This window comes from Pongo abelii, chromosome 21, assembly GCF_028885655.2.
Source record: "Pongo abelii isolate AG06213 chromosome 21, NHGRI_mPonAbe1-v2.0_pri, whole genome shotgun sequence".
Classification (NCBI taxonomy): domain Eukaryota; kingdom Metazoa; phylum Chordata; class Mammalia; order Primates; family Hominidae; genus Pongo; species Pongo abelii.
Genome location: NC_072006.2, coordinates 34,066,366 through 34,091,365, shown reverse-complemented (window position 1 = coordinate 34,091,365; position 25,000 = coordinate 34,066,366). Strand labels below are relative to the sequence as shown.

At 45.3% G+C, this 25,000-nt stretch overlaps 1 protein-coding gene and 1 long non-coding RNA gene across 6 annotated transcripts in view; one reads left to right on the top strand and one right to left on the bottom strand.

Moving 5' to 3' along the window:
* The window catches only part of LOC103888778 (uncharacterized), a 55,425-nt gene extending 43,194 nt beyond the window's left edge, over positions 1-12,231 (top strand). Inside the window, exons 4-6 of one of the 3 annotated variants that reach the window (XR_008516883.1) lie at positions 4,664-4,760; positions 6,056-6,275; positions 8,275-12,231. This is a non-coding gene — a long non-coding RNA (uncharacterized LOC103888778). Of the gene's footprint in view, positions 1-4,663; positions 4,761-6,055; positions 6,276-6,435; positions 7,013-8,274 lie in introns of those variants that run through there. The other 2 variants (XR_002912648.3, XR_008516886.1) reach the window with 2 other exon arrangements.
* Positions 547-24,674, bottom strand: FKBP1A (FKBP prolyl isomerase 1A). Of its 3 annotated transcripts, none has more exons than XM_009233446.3 (4): positions 24,480-24,674; positions 24,352-24,399; positions 3,658-3,822; positions 547-1,650 (listed from the first exon to the last, which is right to left on the bottom strand). In XM_009233446.3, exons 1-4 carry the CDS (start codon positions 24,514-24,516, stop codon positions 1,607-1,609), a joined length of 294 nt encoding a protein of 97 aa, XP_009231721.1. In that variant the 5' UTR covers positions 24,517-24,674; the 3' UTR covers positions 547-1,606. The 3 variants fall into 3 exon arrangements, with proteins under 3 accessions (XP_009231721.1, XP_054397696.1, XP_054397697.1); XM_054541721.1 differs by lacking the exon at positions 547-1,650 and adding an exon at positions 7,012-7,139; XM_054541722.1 differs by lacking the exon at positions 547-1,650 and adding an exon at positions 7,012-7,124.
* Positions 24,675-25,000: the final 326 nt, after the last annotated feature.

Below are 25,000 nucleotides of genomic sequence, written 5' to 3'. Positions count from 1 at the left end.
GTTCCTGGCACCCAGGGCAGGGTCCACAGAAGCTACTGCAACCACGCAGCCTCTCTACAGGACTGTCTTTCTACATTAAATGTTACTGAGGAATACCAATTTAAAATCAGAATCTTCTCTTCGTATCTCTTCATTAATTTGCTTGCAGTTGTTTGTAGCACATCTCCAAGTGGACTATGACTCACTTCTCAAAAGTGTGTTGTATCTCCCACTTTTCTGTAACCCAAGAATACCCAGCATAGTGCTCTACCCAGAACACATATTTAATAAACATTTGCTAACAGGGGAGGGGGATGTTCCCTGACTATCCCAGCTTCCCCTTTCAGGCAGTTCCTTTGATGCAAACCTACCCCACATTCCCCCTCCTCCTCCGACCCCCAACCCCTTAATAGCCAGTGAGGAAGGATGTTCACTGCTGCATTCTTCTGCCAAGACACAATCTTGAAACTACATCCCCACTGCCACCCTCCTTCACCCTGCCCAACCCCATCCCCCTGCACCAAATGGCAGGGGAGGCACCTGAAAATAACCACCATGACACAGAGCTGAGAAAAGCCGGCATAAAGCACTTTTATTGCAATAATAAAACTTGAGACTCATAAATGGTGCTGGGGGAAGGGTGCAGCAACGATTTCTCACCAAATCACTACACAGGACAGCAAAGGGGTGAGAAGGGGCTGAGGGAGGAAAAGCCAGGAAACTCTGAGATCAGCAGAGGGAGCCAAGCATCAAAAAACAGGAGATGCTGAAGCTGCGATGACCAGCATCATTTTCTTAAGAGAACATTCAAGGATTTGTCATGATGGCTGGGCTTTCACTGGTTGTTAAGTCTACAAACAGCACCTTCAATTGAAACTGTCAATTAAAGTTCTTAAGATTTAGGAAGTGGTGGAGCTTGGAAAGTTATGAGATTATAAAATTCCTGAAAGTCCATTAGAAAAACCACAGGATGAAAAAAAAAATAATAATAAGTCAGGCCACAAAGAAGGCTTCAGAGGTCCCTGCTGGCCCAGGGACAGATACCTGTAGTGTCCAGCATCGCAGTGAACATGATCTACTTTCAAAGGCAGAGGGTTTAAGGGGAGGGTGGGTGGGAATGGTGGAGGCAAAGGCTCTCCCCATCCCCACCTCAGTTTTAGGTAGGGCTTTTAATTTAACCCAAGGACATCTCTCAACTTGGAGAATATTCAGTCCTCAACAGCGCCTCAAATCTGCTATGGCTTTGCAGCGCAGCAGCAAGAATGTTTAATATATAATAGATAAAAATTTCATCCAAAAAATTAAAATAAAATATTCTTGCAACCCCCCCCAACACCAATTCCTATTCTAAAGTTAACCTACCACTTGTGCTGTTAATACTTGACCATGTACTTAATTGGAAACCTATATCCAAAAGACTGAAACTGAATCTTCACCCCAAAATGAAAACAAAATAAAATGAATAACTTGAGGTTTATGGCATATAGTTTAGGTAAACACACATACGAGGAGAAAGGGGAAGAGGAAACGGAGGTGTCAGAAGCAAAGCTGAGTGACAGAACACATTCAGTCAGGGCAGATGTCTATACAAAGTGGAGTGGAACATCAGGAAAAGCTCCATATGGATTCATGTGCACACGTCTGGAGACACCAGATCCCTCCATGGCAGATCTGTTGGGGACAGAAAATCTGTGAGTTTCCAGCAACTCAGTGTTCTTTGTGTGCAGTGGTGACAGCCACGATGCCATCTGCCACGCCAAATCCCTTCCCCAACAGCTGAGCAGTCTGAGACCAAGCCACTTCTGTTCCAGCTGGAGACAGCCAGAAAGGCTTGGGCTGGGTCCCAGGTGAAACAAACTTTCTCCTTAAATTGATCTGTGTGTTTTGTTTTTAATCTAAGGTTAAGTTTGCCTTGCTGAGACCAGCAGGAGGGCTATCCACCCATGCTGCTGACAATACAGTTCCCCACTATCATTGGGTCTCCAACTGTGCTACATATAGGCATCACCTGGGGGCTTTAAAAAACTCTTAATGCTTGGGTTCCACTCCCAGTGATTATGATTAACTGGTTTAGGGTTTGACCTGGGCATCAGGAAAGTCTTAAAAATTTCCCAGGTGACTCTAATGTGCAGTCCAGACTGAGAATAAACTGGTCATTCATAATGTTGAGTATACTGGGAAAATATCTCCAGTATTCATTCATTCACTCAACTTAAAACTTTCTGCGTTTGCCCTTGGACTTTCCTTCCAGACTCTTGCAAGAAGCTGAGACATTCTTTGGCAGTGGGTTGGGAGGGTTACTCGGGGTGACTTGTAGCCTTTATCCCTCTCTCCCCTCCCTCTACCTCATCAAGTTTACAGAAAGCCTGTTCCCAACCAGGAAAATAATTCCAAGGCTCCCTCGAGTACAGTTATGTTCAAAAAATGACTCAGCTCTCAAAGAACAGGAAAGGGATTTTGGCCTAGGTGCAGACCTCTGGGCAGACAAAGGCTCTGTAAAGTGCCAGAGATTCCCTCCCAGTAGCAATGACAGGTGAAGAAACCAGTTATCAAACTTAACCAGGCCTGTATTACCAAGGTGTGTGTGGTTCAAACTGAGAAAGACAGTTTAAAAAGCCCCTCCACTTACAGATGTGCACAACAGGACAAGGTTACAAGTAGCTCTGACTGCCATCACAAATAGGATGGCAGTCATTTGTTGTGGCTTTCAAACAAAAGTGTCCTCACCCAGGCCTTGGCTGTGGCCCTCTGCTTCCTATGGCAGGAGAGGAGCAAATAAAAAGGTCTAGGGCCAGTTGGAAGGAAGCCAATAGCATTCATGTACTTAATGATTCTAACACTTACATGAAAAGCTATGTGCTACTAGGATACTGAGTTTAGTTCCTAAGAAATGAGGGTGGAAGAGGGGAAAATCAACAAACAGGCTCTGTTCCTACTTTGCCATTGCCTGGATGTGACCTTGGGTAAGGCCTTTCTCTCTGGCCCTGCTTCCTTACTGTTGCACAATAAAGCTGACGCAGAGGTCCCTAAGATCCCTTCCTAGAACTGTCTGATCTAAGAGCATCCTTTCAACTTCACAAGCATCCTCTGGCTTCATTTTTCCACTTCACTCACTGATAACAAGCTGGCCTGGGGGCCTCAAGTGTCCTGGGTGTGGACCCTGAGCAGGTGGACCGATGCAGTAATGCCTCCCTCATACCATCTAACAGTAACCAGAAACCACAGTGAGGAGAGAGCCGCAGAAGCTAGGACATGATATTCATGTCCAGAGGGCTTTTTTTTTCCCTCTAGCTTCTAGAAACACAGGGTAGAACAAAGTCATTCATTAAGAGTCTTATTTCCAAAGAACTAAAATGTTAGCACTACAAATTTGGCCTACATTTCCATAGTCCTCAATTCAGTTTTAATTTATAAACTACATAGAAAAACATTTAAACAGCTGCCATCTCCATGAGTTCAACTGGGAACATACACATGCCACTTCCTTTCCTTAGGGTGACCAATTTTTACATTCAAAGCATATACTAATAACACTGAAAGGATACTCAATACAGAAAGAATGCAGGGGGAAAAATAGCCTTGTGGTGTTTTTTGTTCTCTCTGCTACCCATCAAACGCTGGGCATAACATGGGAGGAGCAAAGGTAGTGAAGGGCCCTTCAGCATTCCATTTCCTTACCCAAAAACAAGGAGCTAAGGGAGGAGGCCATTCCTGTCATTCCAGTTTTAGAAGCTCCACATCGAAGACGAGAGTGGCATGTGGTGGGATGATGCCTGGGTGCCCAGTGGCACCATAGGCATAATCTGGAGATATAGTCAGTTTGGCTCTCTGACCCACACTCATCTGTGAAAAGAACAAGGAAGAAAGACTCAGCTGGACACACGCCCCAACTGTCTCTGTAAGAACAAGAGCTGTTTACCTAGGTGTTCCTTGGCCAGGATGGTATTGACTTTCCAGTGACTTTGCAGCTGCCCAGGCATCACCACCTCCTTGTGCAGGACTTGGAGGTTGACAGTCAGATTCCATCACCCCTGCATCTCACTCCAAGAAGCCCAATGGCAGTTCAAAACCCCTGCTGACTCTCCGAACGGTCAGGCCCTCAACCTTTCTACCCAAGTCTTAATGACTAACGCTAGACAGGTAACATTCCAGATGTCTCACCACCTAGTCCCCTTCAGTGATCTGTCACTCAAAGGACATGTTAAGTGCCATCTATGCTCTTCTTGAAAAAAGAATACTCAACTTTGCTTTAAAAAAATATATACACAGAATGTAATACTTGAGGGTAGTCTATTTTTTCTGTATTTTTTCTATTTATACTCTTTTACACATATAGGAAAACTTCAAAAAAGACAATATGCTTTTCTGGGCTACACAATAGCATGTACTGAATACCATTTGTGAAAATATTGATACACCTACAACAGAAAACATCTTTGGAAGGACATACTAGACATTTGCTGTGAGGAGAACAGTATGGATAGTGAGTGACCAATAAGGAGAGATTTTTACTTTAAAAAATATATTTGTGTATATTTTCAGTTTCAAATTAAATACACAAATAAGTATAAAATATCTACTTTTTGAACAGTGAGCAGGTTCTCTGCAGTATTTCCATCCTTTGACTTATCTCTGCTTTTGGTCTCCATGTGTATGTTCCCGGCTTTCCGACTCCACCGGATAGAGGATGAATAAAGAGGAAGCTCCAGGCTGTGAGGTGTCTAATCCTTGCTCCCCTCAGAAGTTGGGACATGTTGGACCAAGGTGGTAAGGATAGTGAGGTATGGCTTTACCTGGTACAATTCAAAACAATCATATTCCCTGACTCAGCAATTCTATTTCCAGAATATTCTGCTAACTCAAAAGTCCATCATAGAAGGAGTGGTTTCATAGGCATATCCACACCAGGGATTAGTCATGAGAAATAATATAGTAGTGGCTTTAAATGTATTAACATGAAAAGATGGCCAAGATGGATGAAAAAAAGCTGCCAAAATGGTCCCTGTGGCAGGCAGGATTCCATGCCTGCAAACATGTAAAACCAAAATAATATCAAAAGGAAAGGAAAAGGGGCACAAGTCAATCTCTCTGTGTTTTTAACTCACTTGCTGAAAAAATATGCTGTGAAGAGTTTAAAAGATGTTTTACGTAGATCTCAAACTACCCAGACTTCTCACAAATGACAGGGCTGTGACTCACTCCAAAGCACCAGTTAAAGGGGGAGTCAGGCATCTGTCCAATACTTGACCATGCCTCTCCAAGCCTGGGAAGTGAAGTAGGCCGATAACACTATCTCGATGGCAGATACAGCACTCAGTACATACAACGCAGTGATTGTTCCAATGCTGGAACAGTCATAGAAGATGGGTTGTGGTATGAACAATGGCTGGCATGCAAGATGGGGGATGGGCTACAGATCCAAGAGCCAGCCAGACTAGGGAGACAGAGGCAAAAAGCTATGGTTGGCAAGGTTTCCCAAGGGAAGTAAACTACAAAGCCTCTTCCTCACACTGCCAACCCTCTGCCCTGCAGGAACAGAAACCCATACACCTGGGAGTGGGACGGCTTCAAGTTCCTGAAAGTTGAGCAGTTTATTTGGAGATAAATCAGTGATATTTTATAAAGGAAGTAGAGCAATGTGTATTCTGGAAAAAAGAGAGACAGAAATCTGTCTTGTCATCTCGGTTAAATTTCTAGTTCTCCTGGGTGAGAGGGAAGCAGACTAATTACCCATCATGAAGAGCCTAATTATAAAGTTCCTTGGGTCTCAGGTCACTGAAAAACATCCCTTTATCCGGTTAGAGCCAAGAAAAAATTCCTAGGTTTGATGGAAAGACAGAATCCAACTAAAATTTGGCAACCCTGGGGTCCCTATTGTCTCCTGGGAATTTTGTAGTGTTGGCAGAACAAAAGCTGTTTCCACAAATGGGGAGCAAAGAGATTAGGAAACACACTCAAGACAAACGAAATGACTTTCTCCATAAGTATGACCTCTCAGAAGTGGTCTGACACAATATGGTTAACAGATAAATACAAATTAAAACTACTGATATCATGTTTTACTCTTATTGTCCAGAGGCCAAAGATTTAACAATACACTGTGATGCTGGGGCTGGCTGGGAGGAGATTGCACCTTTATAGCCCGGTGGTGGCAATCCAGAGTGCAACCCCTAGAGATGGCAACTTGACAAGACCTCTCAAAAAACACTACACACAGTTTTTGAGCCCCTCAACCCACTTCTGAGAGTATGTCCTATGGCAACATGTGCACACATGGAAAATAAAGCCTGTACAAGGTGAGTTACTGCAGCATTGTTTATAATAGCAAAATACTGGAAATGACTCAAATACTCATTAATAGGGCACTAGCCAAGTAAATTATAGCACACTTACATAAACGAGTACTAGGCAGCTGTAACAGAGCTTACTCCTCATTTTTTTTTTTCTTTTTTGAAGTGGAGTTTCGCTCTTATCGTCCAGGCTGGAGTGCAATGGTGCAATCTCGGCTCACTACAACCTCTCCCTCCCGGGTTCAAGTGATTCTCCTGCCTCGGCCTCCCAAGTAGCTGGGATTACAGGCACCTGCCACCACGCCTGGCTAATTTTTGTATTTTTAGTGGAGATGGGGTTTCGCCATGTTGGCCAGGCTGGTCTCGAACTCCTGACCTCAGGTGATCCACCCATCTTGACTTCCCAAAGTGCTGGGATTACAGGCGTGAGCCACCGCGCCCAGCCTACTCCTCTTTTATGTACTGGTATTGGGAGTGTCAAAAATGCATTAAGTGAAAAAGTAAACTGCAAAACAGTATGTGTGTGAAAGCAAGAAAAAAGTTATGTTTTTATATGTGCTTAAACCACAGTACAAGAAACATTAACAACAGGAGCTTCTTCTGGGGGTATTGGTCAGATGGGATGGGATGAGGGTGAGACTTTTCACTTTTTTTATTTTTGAACCGTATAAATATGCCACCTATAAAAATGATATAAAAGGTAAATACTACAAAGCAAAACAAAACAAATGAGAGAGCATACCTGGGCAACCCCTTCTTCCCAGCCTCGGATCACCTCCTGCTTGCCTAGCATAAACTTAAAGGGCTTGTTTCTGTCCCGGGAGGAATCAAATTTCTTTCCATCTTCAAGCATCCCTGTGAAAAAGGCCACTGTAACATGAGCAACAGAGTAATGACACAAGACAAGTCAGAAACCAGCAGCAGAGCACTCATCAGAGATGCCAGTGCTGAAGAGTCTGGCAGGAATTGCAGTATCTAAGGAGGATTTCCTGTGACCTCACTGGACATCTAAGGAGTTGTGGTAGTCCTACTCCAAACCTGTGAATGCTCTTCCCTGACTCCAAGCAATAACTCGACTACAAAAGGACCCCGCGTACCAGAGATGGGTGGCAGTCCACCACCCTCTGGAGATGGGGAGTATAACTTCCTCCTGCCCTGACTCTCCTAGCACCCTGTGGATTGTCTCCCCAACTAAAAACAACTGTGGTCCCTCAAGGTGCACACAATGTCTAGAAGTCACACACAGTGGAAGAAGCAATATTCCTTCCCAAAATCCCCCATCATCTTTCACATATAATGTGTTTATATATTGCTCCTCCATTGTTCAGTGCAGGCAAATCCCCCTCCACCATCTGCCACCCCCATGGTCTCCTCTGTGGGTCACTAATTGTGACCTACACACATTGCTGCTCTCCAGGCTGTGGGTCAGCACTATGGGATGTGGTAAGAGGAAGCTATAAGGCAAGCTTTCACCCTCATTCTAGTGCCAAGTGTCTCACACCAACAGGGAACCTGGGGCATAAAGCTGGGCCCTTGTAGGCTGGTTCCTGAGTTGTCATAATTTTCTTAGGAAAGTAAAAACCAACCTGGGCTGAAGTAGAGAAATGAAAGAAAGAATCGGTGCAGCATTCATCCCACTTATTTTATCCAATGCTGCCCCAGAAAACAACCCGTGCTCATTTTTGCACAGCTAATACTTTGTAACAGAGATGATTGAAGAGAACAGGAATACTAAGGAGGTTGAAGTGGTTGCCCTTCAAGAATTAACTCAGTAAACCCAGCCCACTGCTAGCAACTCTGTGGGCAGTGGTTCCACTCTGAGTTACTCTAAATGGGCTAGGTGCTTTCCACACATGAACGAATTCAATTCTTTCTCCACAGCACTATCCCCATTTCACAGATGAAGAAACTGAGGCAGATAGGGAGAAGTGAAGTAGCTTGCCAAAACAGTAAAACTACGTTATAAATTATAAACCCAAATACCATGCTCTTTCTATTATCCCAGTTTCCCAGAAGCTGGACAAGCCACGACGGCGCCTTCCAATAAAAGGGGAACTCCAGAGACGCTATGAGAAAAGAGGAACAGACATCTGCAATAGATATCTGCAACTTCCTTTTCAAAAACACCATCGGCATTGCTTTCTCAGGAAGCCACTGCCAGCCTATTGTGATAGCTGACACTGAGTTCCTGAAAATTCTCTAATTAGGATCCCAGACTGGAGGGTCAGCCAGTGGTTAACATATAAATGGACACAAAACTGATTTTATTGGAAGACTGAGGGTGGGCACTCACCATGGTTCTAAGCATTACTCAGAAGATCTATAAAAACATTACAGTTCTGTTGTGTAAGAGTTTAGGAAAAAAAGAAAATCCTGACAAAAATCCCAACCTAAAAAACAATGTCAACATTTGTAAGTAGGATGGGGAGGCAGAGATGAATTGGCAGCGTTATCACAGCTACTGGACTATGTGGACTTTAACAAAATAAGAAACAGGGGTGGGGGTTGGGTGGTGGTATCTTAACAGAGCAGGAGTAGAGACGGATGTCCTGGGGCAGAATGGGTACCAATGCTGCCTGAAGCCTGGAGCTGGGAGCTGAGGACTAAGAGGTAGACAGGAGGGTGGGGACCCGTACCTGCTCCAAGGAACTGGTGCCCCAGAACTGGTGAGCTGGGGTATGCATTTAAGCTCATTCGTTTACCAGAATGCAGTCACCACCTGATGAAAGAAATGACTAATGGCAGGACTTGAACAGTTCTCTATAAATGAGTACCTGGGAGAAAAACAGGTCTCCAGGCTCCACAATACCTAACAAACACACTGCCTTTAGCCCATTTCAAGCTGCACTTCTTACACCGAACCCAACCCAACCAACCTCAGAGGTAAGGGTGAGAGCAGGCAATGAACAGCTGTGATTCTCCATTCCCTGGCCAGGCAGGGAGCCTTTCCATCCACCCTCGTGAGACTGCTTGTAACACAAATAAGGAAACCAACTCCAAGACTCAGTAACTCACCCAAGGTCAGAACCACTGAGTGGCAGGGCCTGTGAGCCACAAAGGAGACTGAAAACCAGAAAGAGCTTCTCTCTGGTCTGTTATTTTAAGAAAAACATGCCCAGAGGGGCCACCTGGAACCAAGGCTGTGGCTCCCTCACCTTCCTCTCTAATTAAACAACAACTTCCCAGGAGCAACAACAGCAACAACAGGCTGGCCCAGCAGATGAACTGGAATCAATCCAAGCCTTTCCCCTATGCCAGGGCTGGTGTAGCGTAGGCATACGGGTCAGTTTCGGCACTAACACCTACTTAGTTTGGGCACTACTTTACCTGCTGTGAAGTCTACTGGGATCTTCCAGGAAAGTCCTACCTCATTAGTAAAAAGAAAAACAAAGACTCAGGAAGAAAGTTCCTGCTCTCCCTGTTGAATGCTGTGTGAGGATAAGATGTTTGGAGCATGGCAGTCACCCTGTGACTATGAGAAGGCCAGGTGTACCACAGGGTGGTCATTCCAGTGCTCTGGATCAGCCCCAAACCACTTCCCTCAAGACTCATGTTCTAAGGTGATTAAAAGTGTGCTTTGAAGGTAAATCTATGGTGACAGTCAACAGATCAGTGATTGCCAGGAGTCAGGGGTAGAGGGAGGGAAGAACAGATGTAGCATTGAGAATTTTTAGGGCAGTGAAAATGTTCTGTATGATACTATATATAATGGATACATGCCATTATACACTTGTCCACACTCACAGAATGTACACCACCAAGAGTGAACCCTAATGTAAACTATGGACTTTGGGTGATCATGATGTGTCAATGCAGGTTCGTCAATTGCAACACATGTACCATTCTAGTGGAGGGTGTTGATAACAGGAGGCTATGCATGTGTGGGACCAGGGGATATATGGGAAATCTCTGTACATGCCTCTCAATTTTGCTGAGAATCTAAAACTGCTCTTAATAAAGTCTTACAAAAATAAAAGAAGTCTGCTTTGCCTTAGGTTGGGTCTTCAGTTACCTGCAGCCAAATGAACACAACTGGCATGAGGTAAACCTTTGACATTTAGTGAGCATACTACAATGTAGTGCTGCCAGGAAAGGAATAACAAAGAAATGGAACTCAACAACCAAAACCACAAAGAACTATCCCTGATCTGTGACAATGGGACCAGTGTCTCATGTCAGGACCCAGTACACATACCCACATTTTGTCTGTGTATAAACAAAATTTACATGTAAGTTACTACATGGAATATACTTCTCATTTTTAAAAAGAATGCTGATTGTGACCCACTACATTTATTTCATGATACATTAATGGTTCATAACCCACAATTTGAAAAGTACGGTATACCTATAAAAAAATCAGCCTTATTTCTTGCCAAGCTTGAACACGGCCCTGACCTGTGCAAGATCGTATTCTGATTGCAATGAAAGCCACAGCGTACTGAGACAGACTCCCTAAACTTCCTTTTTATTCCTGATCAAATGCAATGGCCAAGCAACCTCCAGACACTACATGCATCAATGTATCAATGTTGCTTTGCCTGAGGTGAGATACTTCAACTATCTATCTGACTGGTACCAGGCTAGGAGCACAAGGCAGGACACAGCCTGAATCTGCTGCTGCTGCTGCTGCTGCTGAGCCAGCATGGAGATGTGCATGTTCTTCAGTGGCTCTATGTGAGGATGCCTGTCTAACCCCAGTTCTCCTGAGCCTATCTTGGACACTGAGGGGCAAACCCCTCCCTAGTATCGTAAAACCATAAAAGCCAGGAAGCAGGATTTCTAAGTAAAGGAGCTTTAAGCAGGACCTTTGCCAAGGATCTTAATCTTCCTATGCTATTTTGGGTGCTCTGTTGTCCCTGGGAAAGGGGTGTGAGACTTGCTCCAGAATTTCAGACCATAGTCACCAACTGTCAATCTCATCTACTTTCTAAGGAGAAATCTTCACAGGGAAGGGTTGGGTGGTGGCAGTGATGTTGGGGTTCCTTGAGTCCAAGGAGAGGATTTCCCATAATCAAGTCCAAAAGCTAAACAGTAATCCCCAGAAACGGGTGGGGTGGTATGTGATTTAGTGGGTGTCACACAACTGGCACAAGCTATAGGACAAGGAGAAGGAGGGCTTCCCCAGTGGGGAGGAACAGGCCACTTATCTATGGCCCTAAGTTGTCAGGCTGGGGGAGAAGGTGGAAGCAGTGTTTGTTAAGCTGGAATAAATGTGCATGTGTAGAATTATGCTGTTCAGTCTGTAATGTCAAAACAGGTAGTGAGAACTTCCATTTCTGGTCACAGTGGAGGACAGGGATCAGATCTGTTCATGAAACAACCAACAACCAACCAACCAACCCCTTCCTCCCTACAAAAAGTCCATTAAAACCTAAAAACCACCTAGACAAAATAGCTACAACGATGGTTTGTAGGACACCAGACATCTGTAATGAAGAACAACAATCCTGAGACATGGGAAACAAGGGCAGCCTTATATCCTTGGGAGTTTCCAGGGAGAGGGACCTGGAGTGGAGCTCAAGGCACCTAGAGTCCACAGGACACAGTACCAGCAGGAGAGAGCTATACAGAGATCCTCAGAGATCTGCAGAAGGTCCTTGTTGAGTATTCAGCAGAGTCCCTCTCAGCACATCTATCTGAGTCAACTATTCAAGGCCAGGAAAAGAACTATCCAAAAGGCTTAGAGGAACAGTATCCAGTGCTCACACAGGGCTGGGATTAGTGCTTATTACCCCCGGTCAAACTGGAGAAGCTCATGATTGAAACAGCACTGGACAGAATACTCAGGAAGATCTTGCCTATAGTAGGAAATAATCAGCCCTAAACTGAGCTCTAGACCTACCTAACAAATCACAAAAGCAAGACTCGCAAGCATCAAACTGTTTCCAGGTAACTTAAATGCTTCTCAGCATAAAACTCAGGAAAATTTATAGGAATAAAAATATCCAGCACTCCAAAAGGTAAAATTCACAATGTCTGGCATCCAAAGATTACCAGGCATGCAAAGAGGCAGAAAACAGGACCCACAATGAGGAGACTTATCAATCAATTGAAAGCAACCCAGAACTAACACAAATGTTAGAATTAGTAGAGGAGAACCATAAGACTCCAACTTTCAGAGATGAAAACTACAATGTCTGAGATGAAAATTACATTGGGCTGAAATGACAAAATATCCACACATAACACAGTAAAAACTTCACACCATTATCAAGCATTAACTCAAAATGGATCCTAGACCTAAATGTTAAGTACTAAACCTATCAAATTTATAAAAGAAAACATAGGAAAGAAATCTTTGTGACCTTGAGTTGGGTGAAGATTTCTTAGTATGATGTCAAAAAGCCCTATCTATAAAAGAATAAATTGAACTTCATCAGAATAAAACAAATTCAGTACTTTAAAAAGCACTGTTAAGAAAACGAAAGACAAACCATACACTGGGAGAAAACTTTTGCAAAGTACATATCTGATACAGGACTTATATCCAGAATATAACAAACCATCAAAATTCAACAATTAAGAAAACCAGTAAAAAAGGGCTAAAGATTTGAACAGATACTTCATTGAAAAAGACAGAGGGCAGGTAAGCATATGAAAAGATAGTAAACATTCCTAGTTATTATAACAACGCAAATTAAAACCACCAGGAAACGCATCTACCACCACTGATTAGAATGAGTAAAGCTAAAAAGACTGACCATGTCAGGTGTTAGTGAGGATGTGAAGGAACTGGTATTCTCATACACTGCTAGTGGGAATATAACATAAAGCTTCAGAAAACAGCTTGATAGTTAAGTTAAACATACACCTCCCATATGACCCAGCCATTCTAATCTTGAGTATTTATCCAAGAGAAATGACACGCTATGTCCACAGAAAAACTTGTACACAAATGTTCAAAGCAGATTTATTAGCAATAGTCAAAAACTATAAACTAACCCAAACATCCACCAACGGGTAAGTTGGTAAATACATGTATCTATATATAGAAAAATATTTACCAACAAAAAGGAACAAACAACTGATACATGGGACAATACAGATGAATCTCAAAATAATTATACCAAGTGAAAGAAGGCAGACATAAGAGAACGTACTGTATGATTCCATTTATATAAAACTTTAGAAAATGCAACGAATCTATGCTGACAAAAAAGCATATCAGTAGTTGTTAGAGGAGGGTAAGGAGGGGGTGAATTCAAAGGGAAACAATGACACATCAAAATTTATGAAGCTGTACATTTTTAAAATGTGCAGTATACTGGATTTCAATCACGCCTCAGTAACTTTTTTAAAAAAGGAAAAGAAAAAGAGTAGGCAGTGGCATTTACTAAAATCCTATATATGTTTAGCTCTTACATACACACTGGCAATGAATGAAAACTGCTTCTTCCTCTCTTTGGGGAGGGAACAGGTAAAGCAGGCAGCAAGTCGAGTCTCAGCAGTTGCTCCAATTTTAACTCTGGAGATCACTTGTGCCAGGAGCTGGAGCCCTTGAACAGTGAAACCACCTGCCAAGTTAGTGCCATAATTTCCTAGAGAAAGCGTACCCTGCTGAGAGAAGGCAACTGAGGTTACAGTGCAGATAAGACAGCTGACAGTCTTTAAGCTCTAAAGGCCACTCAGCATAAAACATCACAAGCATTGCCTTCTAATTGCAGAACTGACCAATTTCATTCCTGGCCATACAAGCCTATAACTCATGCCTAAGAAACTGCCTGGAATAGCTCCATATTCTTATTTTAAGTATTTAGTCTTGGCTCTCCTGACTGAATGCAGCCCAAGCTCACAGACCTGGCCTGCGTTCTGTGTCCTGGTGGCACGTGTGGTGCTGGTACTCAAGAGCTCTCTTGGATTTGCTTTACTTGCATGATTTTTAAGAACCAGAAGGACAAGCATGAGGCCTTCATATTTAGACCTTCTTCCCTATATGGTAACAAGAATATGAGGGGTAATCCCAGAATGGTAAACTTTAAGCACCTTTAGTTACTAATCAGTGAGAAAAATGTGAAAATGTGCTCCAGTTAAAAGCACAAGACCATGAAAGGAGCCAAAGCTATGACTGACTGCATGCAAAGGCTGTTGACGTCATCTTCGCCTGGGTCTCCTCCTGAACTGAAATCCTTGGCAAGGGAGCAAAAGGGTTTAAAAAACAAGGCGGTGCAGAGAGTCTCAAGTCTGTCTACCCCACAGCAGCCTGCTCTTTCCTGTTGCTTTTCAAGGAATCAGCAGAGGGAGACCTGGCCAGCAGCTCCTGGGCAGCAAAGTATCCCCAGACTGTGTTCCTGGTGGTTGGCTCAAGCCATTGAAGCAGTGGTTAAGACTCAAGACCAGGACCTGGAGATTCACAAGGACCACTGGGATATTATTTCACTAATAACCCAATAGAAATGGAGTCACTTCCAGGGCACTCTGCTTTGGGGAAGGGCAAAGTGCCACATACCTTCTACTGGGTAAGAGGACTGAAGAAGGCACCTCTACAGACTTATGGCTTCACTACTTGTGGTGAAAGCTCATGACTCACAATGCAGTTTATAGTTGCTCATGAATCTTTGCAGGAGTGTTTCCTATAGGCAGCATTTTACAGGGACCAAAATATGGGAAGTTTTAAGATTAAAAAAAAAAACAATGACTAAACTAAACCAAAAATCAAACATAACAAAAAACCAGAATATTCTAAGCCCCAAACCTTCGAAATAAAATAAAGTCCTTGCCATTTACAGTTTGGAGAAGGACAAAGGATTTCTACTTTCAACACGCAGGTGAGTTTCTTAATGACAAAAAGTACAATGAGGCCAGCTGCAGAGGAGGCTCATGCCTGTAATCCCAGTGCTTTGGAAAGCCAAGGCAGGAGAATCACTTGAGGCCAGGAGTTTGAGACTGGCATGAGTTTGCAACCAGCCTGGGCAATACAGCAAGACTCATGTCCCCAATCCTGTTTCTGCAAAAAAAAAAAAAAAAAAAAAAAAAATTAGCCAGACATGGTCCTAGCTACTTGAGTGGATGAAGTGGGAAGATCGCTTGAGCCCAGGGGTTTGAGGTTGCAGTGAGCTATGACTGCGCAAGTAACTCCAGCCTGGGCAACAGAACGAGACTCTGTCTCTTTAAAAAAAAAAAACAAAACAAACAAACAAAAAAAAGGTGTAATGGTTGAACGGATGGAGGTAGGGGGAGCCAGTATTTTTCTGCAGCTTTGCATTTGAAGCCACTCAGAATATTCCCAGATGGGTGTATGGCTCAAGGTCTAATGGTTTAGCTGTTTGCTTTCCCTCTTCTTATTAGATACGGAAGCTCTCTTAACCACCTTTTACTCAGCTGCCTTACTTGGAGACTCATAAAACTAACAGCCTTCGTACCCCAGCATGGTGAAGAGCACTCCCCTCATGCTTTAGTCTCTAGCTCATGATCACTTCTTCATTCCCATATGAGTTCTATGTTCACAAAGGGAGGAGTGGTTAGCTGTGTTTGTCCCCAAATCCATTTATGGTAGCTATATTTACTGTGTAAATATAATGTAATTAAATAGTATGTGATCAATAAAATGAGTGTGAATACAAACAGTGGTTCTAGCTGACTGCTGGGAAAGACTCAATAAAGGCAAGTCACTAAAAAACTATTGCTACTGAATAATCATATGAGAGACTACATTTAGAGAAAGAAATCTTAAAAATAAAGGTTTGGTTTTTAAATGTTCTCACAGTAGTCTTTGCTCTACTTTAAAAAAGGTCAAATTGGTTTTTGCAAGAACTATGATGGGAAACTCCACTAGCAGAGCCATATTCAAAGATAAAGACATAGTCCTTTAGCAAATGATTTATGTTAGAGTTCGAAATAAAATGTTTACAGAAGCCATGTCACTTTTATGTTAGCATACCAACTACCCACTTGTCTCAATCATGATGCGTAAAAAGGGATTCTACATTTAGATAGACAAAAGACACAAATTGAAATTTTACGTTCTTATTCCATTTCTGGGTCTCTGTGGCTATATTCCAGCACAACCTCCCTGAAGTGGGGTTCTGAGAACTCCTTATGAGTGAGGGGTATGACCAAAGGTCCAAGTGCCTACCCAAAGAGGGAACCAGCTCACTCTCACCATCATTTTCCTGAGATCACAAACAGTGAAAGCACATTTCCCATACGCGGTATGGAAATGCTTTTAACCTTTGGCTAAATCCCTTTAGATCCTATAACCAAAAGTGTATTTTCAAAGGCAGGGCCCATGATGGGAAGAATATGCAGGATCCAACAGCAATAAAAAGAACACAGACCAGAATGCGTGCCCTGTGGGTGTGTCTCTCCATTTTCCACTTTAATCACAGTATAAATAAGAGGGGTTACTACATTATATCGCATGGGGAGGGGGAGAAAGAAATACCACTAGGCCGGATGCAGTGGCTCATGCCTGTAATCCTAGCACTTTGGGAGGCTGAGGCAGGTGGATTGCCTGAGCTCAGGAGTTTGAGACCAGCCTGGGCAACATGGCGAAACCCTGTCTCTACTAAAATACAAAAAATTAGCCGGGCATAGTGGCGTGCGCCTGTAGGCCCAGCTACGTGGGAGGCTGAGGCAGGAGAATTGCTTGAACCCAGGAGGCAGAGGTTGCAGTCAGCCGAGATTGCACCAGGGCACTCCAGCCTGGGCGACAGAGTGAGACTCTGTCTCCAAAAAAATAAAACTCAAAAGAAATACGACTTAACAATAGCTAGCTGGAAGTGGTAGAAATATGCATTTTCTATAGGGTATAATGGTTAAAGGCATGAGTTCTGGACCTCTGTTACAGACTATTATTGTAACTCCCTCCCTGGTCTCCCTGCTTCTGCCCTTGCTCTCCTACAGTCTAAACCTGACACAACAGCCAGACCCTACTACCCCTCGGCTGAAAAACTCCTGTGACTCCCCCATCTCAGGAGATAAAACTCTTAAAATGGCCTAAAGACCCTCTAAGAGCTGTCAAGCCTCCGCCCCTACCACCATCCCTCTGACTTCACCTCTGATTACTCTTGTACTTTTCCAGTCCCAGAACACTGTTTCCTTATGTTCTACATACACACCAGGGATACCCCCACCCATGGGCCTTTGCATTTGCTGTTCTCTCTGCCTAAAATGATCTTGCTCAAAGTCACATAGGTTACATCCTTACCTCCTTCAAGTCTTTGCTCAAATGTCACTTTCTCATTGAGGCCTTTGCCAATCTATCTAAAATCTCAACCTTTTCCTATTCCCTCCTTAACACTTACTAGCTTATACACAACAGTCTTGCTTACTAATCATATTTATTATGTCTTTTCCACTACAGTGTAAGATGAAGGCAGGAACTGTGTCTTCACTCCTAAATTCTTGGTAGCCAGGACAGTGTCTTGTACATAGCAGACATTCATCAAGTACTTAGAGAAAAATCAAAAGGTACCCTTTTCTCTTCCTGGCCTGTGTATATACTTGGAAGACGCTTTCCTCCTGCCTGAATGCACCATACACACCCAAGACCAAATGGCACTTCCTCCAAGAAGTTCTAGCCTATAGGTGTAGGTTGCCTGAGGTACTTTCATTGTAACTGACCACTCCCTATAGGGTAAGCATCTTGAGGGCAACACTGAGGCTTTGCCCAGCTCCTTATATATTCACTGAGTGACCGAGGGAATGCCAGGTCCTAACTGGCCACTCATTCAAACAGTCACTGAATAGCTACTCTATGCCAAGACTGATGGGGAGACCTTGGAGAACAACACTAGTGTCGGTCTGGCCTCCTGGAGCCTTCAGTCTGTTGGGGAAAGCGTAGATGTTTAACTACATGGATCCTGACTATGATGGGGGCTAAGAAAATAGATGGGTGCATTGTTGCAGAATTAGAATCATGCATGTATGCATGCAAAGTGTTACTTAAGCTGTGCTATAAAGAAAAGAAAAGAGCCTGTCATGCAGTTGGGAGTGGGGGCAGTGTGGTGGCACCTAAGCAAAGGGGCAGAGACCTCCATGTGGGAAAAGGCTTGGAGCATTCGAGGAATGCAGGCCAAGGTGGCTTGAGCTCCTGGGAGAGGAAGAGTAAATGTAACAGAAAGAGACAGTAGCATCTAGGAACTGGTTATTTCTACCTCCCCAACTTTCTGCACTGCTAGAATACACCTGGTCAAAATCAAAGGGGTCCAGGGGAGGGAATGCCAGAGACTTGGTTAAGCTTTTTAGCAGGAAAAGAAAACAAAAAAACAAAAGAAAAAATAGAAGTAAAAATAAACAAATATCACCATGAGCACCAAAGGGAGAACTGGATGCTACGTGATTAAGTTATTCATAATAACCTTGGCTTCTTCCATGGGAAACAGCAGGTGACAATATTTTTAGAGAAAATTCCAAGACAGACAAATGATTTCCAGTTTATGGATACAATAAACCCCTCAGTACTTCATAAAAATCAGTTTAAGCACTAAAAATGTTCCAGTTAAAACATCTATGAGTAAATAGGTGAATTTATGGTATGTAAATTATATTCAATAAAGCTGTTACCAAAAAAAAAAAAAAGTCATGGACCCCACTGAAAGGAACCAGAGCTCTTTGAAAGATGGCTGATAATTGGACCAGAGTAGTAAAACCAAGAAATGGATGAAGGAATGGTGGGAGCCTGTCAAAAAGGTACTGGAGCCAGCCTGAAGGGCTCCTACTGGCCAAATTTAGGATGATATTAGCATCAAAAAGAATAATGGGTATCATTGATCTTAAGGCCCTGACAAAAATTTTGAGCCTACAGTACAGTAAAAGCAAATAGAGGGGGAAAAAGTCACTTGCCCCCACTGGGAATGGCAACGCCCCATCAGTTAACATTCATTTTTCTTTTTAAAAACTGGTAATTAAAGGCTGGGCATGGTGGCTAATGCCTGTACTACCAGCACTTTGGGAGGCTAAGGAGGGTAGATCACTTGAGGGCCAGGAGTTTGAGACTAGCCTGGGAAACGTGGCGAAACCCGTCTCTACAAAAATACAAAAATTAGGACAGGTGGCATGCACCTGTAGGCCCAACTATTCGGAAGGCCGGATGGGAGGCTGGGATGGGAGTCTGGGAGGTCGAGGCTACAGCGAGCCATGATGAAGCCACTGCACTCCAGCCTGAGTGACAGAGACACTGTCTCAAAAAATAAAAATAAAAATTGGTATTTAAAGGGAAAGAATTAGCTTTACCTTATCTTATAGAAGGATAACAGCTAATAAGTTTAGAAAGAATGAAGGAATTTTAAAAATCAACACTTTGTGAATGCCAGTGACTTCTCCAGGGGAAAATTATCAGACGGTGTAAACACCACTAGGTGAAGGCTGATGAGCAAGAGACCATCTATGGCTACCTAAAGCACTCCACAGATCACTGCTAAATGCAAAGGGAAAAATGTACCTTTACAAAAAAGATCAAATTTAGCATCACAACTAGTGATGTTTCCCATGTGTGCTGAGGATGAAGTACTCACACTAAAATGTTTAAACAGAATCTATTCAGACACTTAAAACATTAAACATCCGGTTCAGAAAATCAAGGCAGGGAACAAGTTAAACAATACCATGAGAAAACAGTAAGACAGATGTGGAGTATTCTATCACTAGCCTGCTCTCTTTGAAGAAATCAGGGTTATTAAGAAAAAAACAGCGTAAGGACTCTTCTAGACTGAGATTACAGACATAACAACTGCGATGAGTGAGGCTCAATGGAACTGTGGTTTTAAAAAAGAGTAACACTTTGGAGACAACTGGGTAGTCTCAATAGGCATTTGCTTCACAGCAGGCATCGTTACTCCCATTTTATAGACAGCATGTGGAAGCTGGGAACTGTGGGACAATTTGTTCAAGCTCTCATAGCCTGTTATATGGCAGGGCCAAGATCAGAACACAGCAAAGAATCCACATCCTCTTTGGGGATCACTGTCCACCTGGCACCACTTCTGCCCACTGCCTGAGCGGGCACTCCACACACCTGGGATACAACCAGTGTCCTGTTTCTGCCTTTGCCCCCAAAAGCCCATTGTCCACACAGTAGCCAGAAGGGGGGGGGGGGGCGTTAAAAATCCAAGCCAGCCAATGGCTCCCACCTGAGTTAGAAAAAGGCAACGTTTTTATAACAACCAACGAGGCTCCACCATCCCCTCATCTCCTGCCACATACCCTTTCACACAATCCACTTCCTGTTCCTCTAACGCACGGGTCTTCTTGCTGTTCGTCTAATGCACCAAGCAGGCTCCAGCCTCAGGGTCTTGCACTAGCTCTTCCTTCTGCCTGGATACTCTAGACAGCCCTGTAGCTTCCTCTCCAATGTCCTTTGAGTGAATGTTAAAATGCCATTTTTTTCAGAGGCCTCTTCCAATCACCCTCACGAAAAGCAGCCAACTTCCCTTCCCATCCCTCACTCTGCTTTAGTCTCTCCACAGTGCTTCTTACTACCTGATGTGCCCCATGGCCATACTATTAGTCTCCTCATCATAAGCAAAGCCCCACCAGATCAGGTCTTTGTCTATTTAGTTCACTAGCCATGTCCCTAGAGCCTGGCTTGCTGCTGTTGCTCAAAAAACATCTGCTGTGGGAAGGCAAAGGGACTTGCTGCAGCCCTGCCCCAACAGTTACAGCCTGTGTGCCTCAAGACAGCACACGTCAGGGGAAGCCATCTGAGGCATCTCTGCTGAGGGTGAGCCTCCCTCCAGACATCAGATCACCAACCAAGAGATACCTAGCAAGGGAGCGGATGGAATAAAGCAGAGGAGAGGGGGGAACTAAGCTAAGGAAAAGCAAGGGGCTTGAGGGAGGCTGCAGCATAGTGGCCACACCTGTCCTGGGAGCCTCAGCAGCCCTCCCAGTCAACCTCCTGAGGACATGAGGTTGAAGGGCTCTTGGTTTTTCTCAGTCAGAAGCCGGGAGGCTACACCTGACTTAAACCTGATCCCAAGGACAAAATGTCCAGTTAGTTACTTTTTAAGAAGAAAAAAGAAAGCATTCCTTCAATCCCCTTAAGGCTGCTCTCACAATGGCAGGCACACGGCCTGCTGAAGTAAGTAAAAGAGGTCTAAACCTAGCTGTGTGCCAGGACAAGCTCAACAGTGAAGATGATGAAGCTATTGGAGGCAGCAGGGAGGGGCCATGAGAATTCGCTGGCTCCTAAAGGCTCTTACTTGGCAGCTTACCTTTCCACCACCTCCCTCCCACCTCAATGCCTGTCATGCTCCTAGGAGATGCTTAGCTGGTGATAGTGAACTTTATATTTTCCCTCTGGTACCACAGAGGTAGTGCAGGCATTCCTTTGAGGCCTTACTCATGCTGTGCTCTGCTAGAAAGTCACGGAAGTCACCAGATGGACCCTTGAGAGTGGCATCAAGGTGACTGACAGCCATTAGTGGCATTTAAAGCATCCACGTGGTAAAGGTCAGTCTGTGCTGTGCACACCTGTGATGGCTAAGGGGAGATTTTGGCCACCTTACTTCCACCCCTCTTTCTCTGGACCCGTGCCCAAATCAGCTGAGTGGACACCTGGCAAGAGCTGACTGGATCAAGAGTGTTCAAATTACTCAAGCTCTTCTTCTCAGGAAAAGTAACAATCAGAATCACAGCCAAGAAATCTGAGCCAGATACTCAAAAGAAGACAGAAGCTGGCCATGGGGAGGGGTGAGGGGTGAGCATACAGGGGACTTCCACCACCCACCATTTGGGAGAAGCAGACAAACACAAATCTCTCACAGGAGACGACTGAGGCAGTCAGGCAGGAAATAAAATAAAACACAAAACAACAACCAAAAAACAGAGATGAAAACTAGGGGCATCATGATTATTTCTTTTCCCTTCTTAGGACCCAGTGGGCTTCCCGCCTTTGAAAACCCCTGGAACCTTTATAACCTCCACCTTCTGATCATGTTCCCCCAAGATGGATTCTGTTCCCAGTGACTTAAAAGCCTTAACTGCTACAGATGAGATCTCACAGTGCCTACCCACTCCTCTCACGCCCCCGCGGGTCTCAAACAGGTTATTCCTGGGAGGCTGGTGACAAAGACCCACGGGAACAAAGCCGCCAGCCTGCTCGAAAACAGTCTATTCTGTGAGCATGAGGCAGAGCTGGCTTCTCACTAAGGCGTCTTTATAGGGCTTATCAAAACGAAATCAAAAAGAAAGCTTCTGTCCTAATGCATGCCAGGGTCCTGCTGCTGCTCTGGAAACATGTGGGTGGGTGCCACCCGCGAGAAAAACACAGACTTCAAGAGGCACTGGAAACCCTGATGGTGTTCTGGGTCTCATGACCATCTGTTCTCATAGGAAAAGGCTCCAGACATGCTGTGTGGGGATATTTCACCAAGAGGCATGGTGAAGTGCGGCACTGCCTACATGCTGGGGTCCAGTCCTGTTGGCAGCACCAGAACACGGGCGAGCATGAGGGGCAGACATGGGAGTGGGACACATGTTGCCAAGCACCCTAGTGTGGCTATGTACAAGCTAGGGTGGGGAGGGGGTGCGGCAGAAGGCAGCTCCTCACGGCTTGAGTCCCAGTCTTTGCCCCAGTTGGCTGCGGAACTGAATGAACTGCCCACTCACCCCGTCACTGTAAATGGTTACTCTTCTCATCCTTCCGATGAAAAATCACCAAACGGATGCGCTTTCGTCTACCAGACCTCCCAGGCTCAGGTGCTGACTGTGGCCTAACAAGGACAGCTATCTAAAACATCAAAAGCACTTTCCAGCTTCTTTCACAAACATGAGACTGCTTGCTCCCTACAAAGATGGGTTTCAGTAACTCCTCCTTTGGCAGCATTTTTAAAATTCTAGTCCTTAACTTCTACCTCCTGCCCCCATTTCTACCCATGGAGAAGGGCCACAGAAATAAAAGGGCATGGGAGGAGGGATGTTAGTTGCCTTTTCCTCTTTTCAATGAAAGTCATTTCCCTCAATAGAGGGATCCCTCCATGTTTCCATGATTTGGAAGAGAAAGGTGGAGCTTATTCGTGAGCAACTTGGCCAGAACTGCCCACAGCCTACTACCCAGGAGGAAGAAGAGGAGGAGAGGGAGTGGGAAAACAGAGGGAGGAGGAGGGGGAACAGAGGAAAGGGTGGGAAGGTTGAGAAAGGGAAAGGAGGAGGGGAAGGGAAGGTTATTCGTATCAACAACTGTGGCTACACCAATCACTCCCACCCTTGTGGGACCCACAGCCACGGAGTCTCCGCCAACTCAGCTCTCCCCCTCCCCCGCCCCCATACAAACCAGGACGACCTTGTAAGGACAAGGAGTAAGACAGCCCCAAGGCACACGACTCTGATGTTTGAATTCTGGCTGGGGAGGGGGAGGTGTCTAAAATTTCCTTTGGCTTATATTATCACTCTGTATTAGCCTCCAGATTCTTTATCTTTAAAATGAGAATAAGAAGTCTCTACTTCTAGAAGAGCTGGAGGACTAAATTACACGTGCAGCTTTCGGTCAGCCTGAGCCAACGCTGCCACTGAGCCTTGGATTTGTAAGTAGCTCAAAAGTAAAAAGACGGAAAAAGGCCGTGCAGCTCTACTTCCCCCAAGGCCAGGAAGAGCCAAAGCAATGACTTAGGAAGTGGGATGTTTCCCCACCCGCGGCAAAGGGGCGAATTCCGAGTTCCCCGGAGGAAGCAGCAGCTCTGCAGGCTCGGAATTACCTCGTCCTCATCTCCAGTGAAGGAAGGGATGGAAGTGGGGGCAGGGGCACAGAAATGGTACAAATCCTTCCTAATGGTTCCTGGCCAGAGCTCTGCCCATTCCTGAAAGTGTGACCTTGGGAAAGTGACTTCGCCTCGCCAAGCCTCAGTTTCCTCATCTGTGCAGTGGGCATAAGGGCAGCATCTAAGGTGCAGAAATGATTCTGATGGGTTAGATAACACCTAGCCCGCAGCCAATGCTCACAACCGCCGATTCAGACCCGCCCGGGTTCCGCAAGCCCGAGACTGCCCCTGAGCCACCGCCCAGGCCTCAGCCTCGGGCCATGAGGGCCTCGCCGCCGCCACGCCCCGGACCCCAGGCCCCGGACCCCCACGCCTTGACGGCCAGCCGCACCCGGGCTGCGGACTGCGGCCCGGGCCCCCTACCCGCCGGGCCCCCGACTCACCGGTGTAGTGCACCACGCAGGTCTGGCCGCGCTTCGGGAAGGTGCGCCCTGAGGAGACAGAGACGGGCATGGTGAGCGGATGCGCGCGGCTTCAGAGGCACTCCGAGCCGCCGCGCGCCACTACTCACCGTCTCCTGGGGAGATGGTTTCCACCTGCACTCCCATGGCGGCGGCGGACGCTGAGCGGGCGGGCAGCGCGACGGGCGGCGTGGACCGACAGCGACCTGGCGGCGGTTCCACGACTCTGCCTACTCCCTCGGCGCGTCGCCTGCGCACGCGCACGCCCCCTCACGCCCAGCCCTGCGTGCGCGCCCCACACGGCGCGCACGTCCCGGAAACCCAGGCCTCAGGAAGAGGGACCGGAAGCCCGGAAGCCCCGGGACCTCCGGAAGTCCCGAGGCCTCCGGATACAGCTGTGTTTGCCGGGTGACTTGCTTGGTTCTCCCGCCCTTCCTCTGTGCTTCCAGCCGGTTAAGCATCTCCCTGCCCAAAGAATGGGAGTAATAATAGGCCAGTCACTGACTGGGTGACTGTCATCAGGTTTCCACTTACAAGCACACAGTTACTCATCCTGGGAAGAGCATGGTTCTGAGAAGACAGCACACAGGTGGTAGTATGTTAGCATTTTATAAGTGGCTCAAGGTTCTGA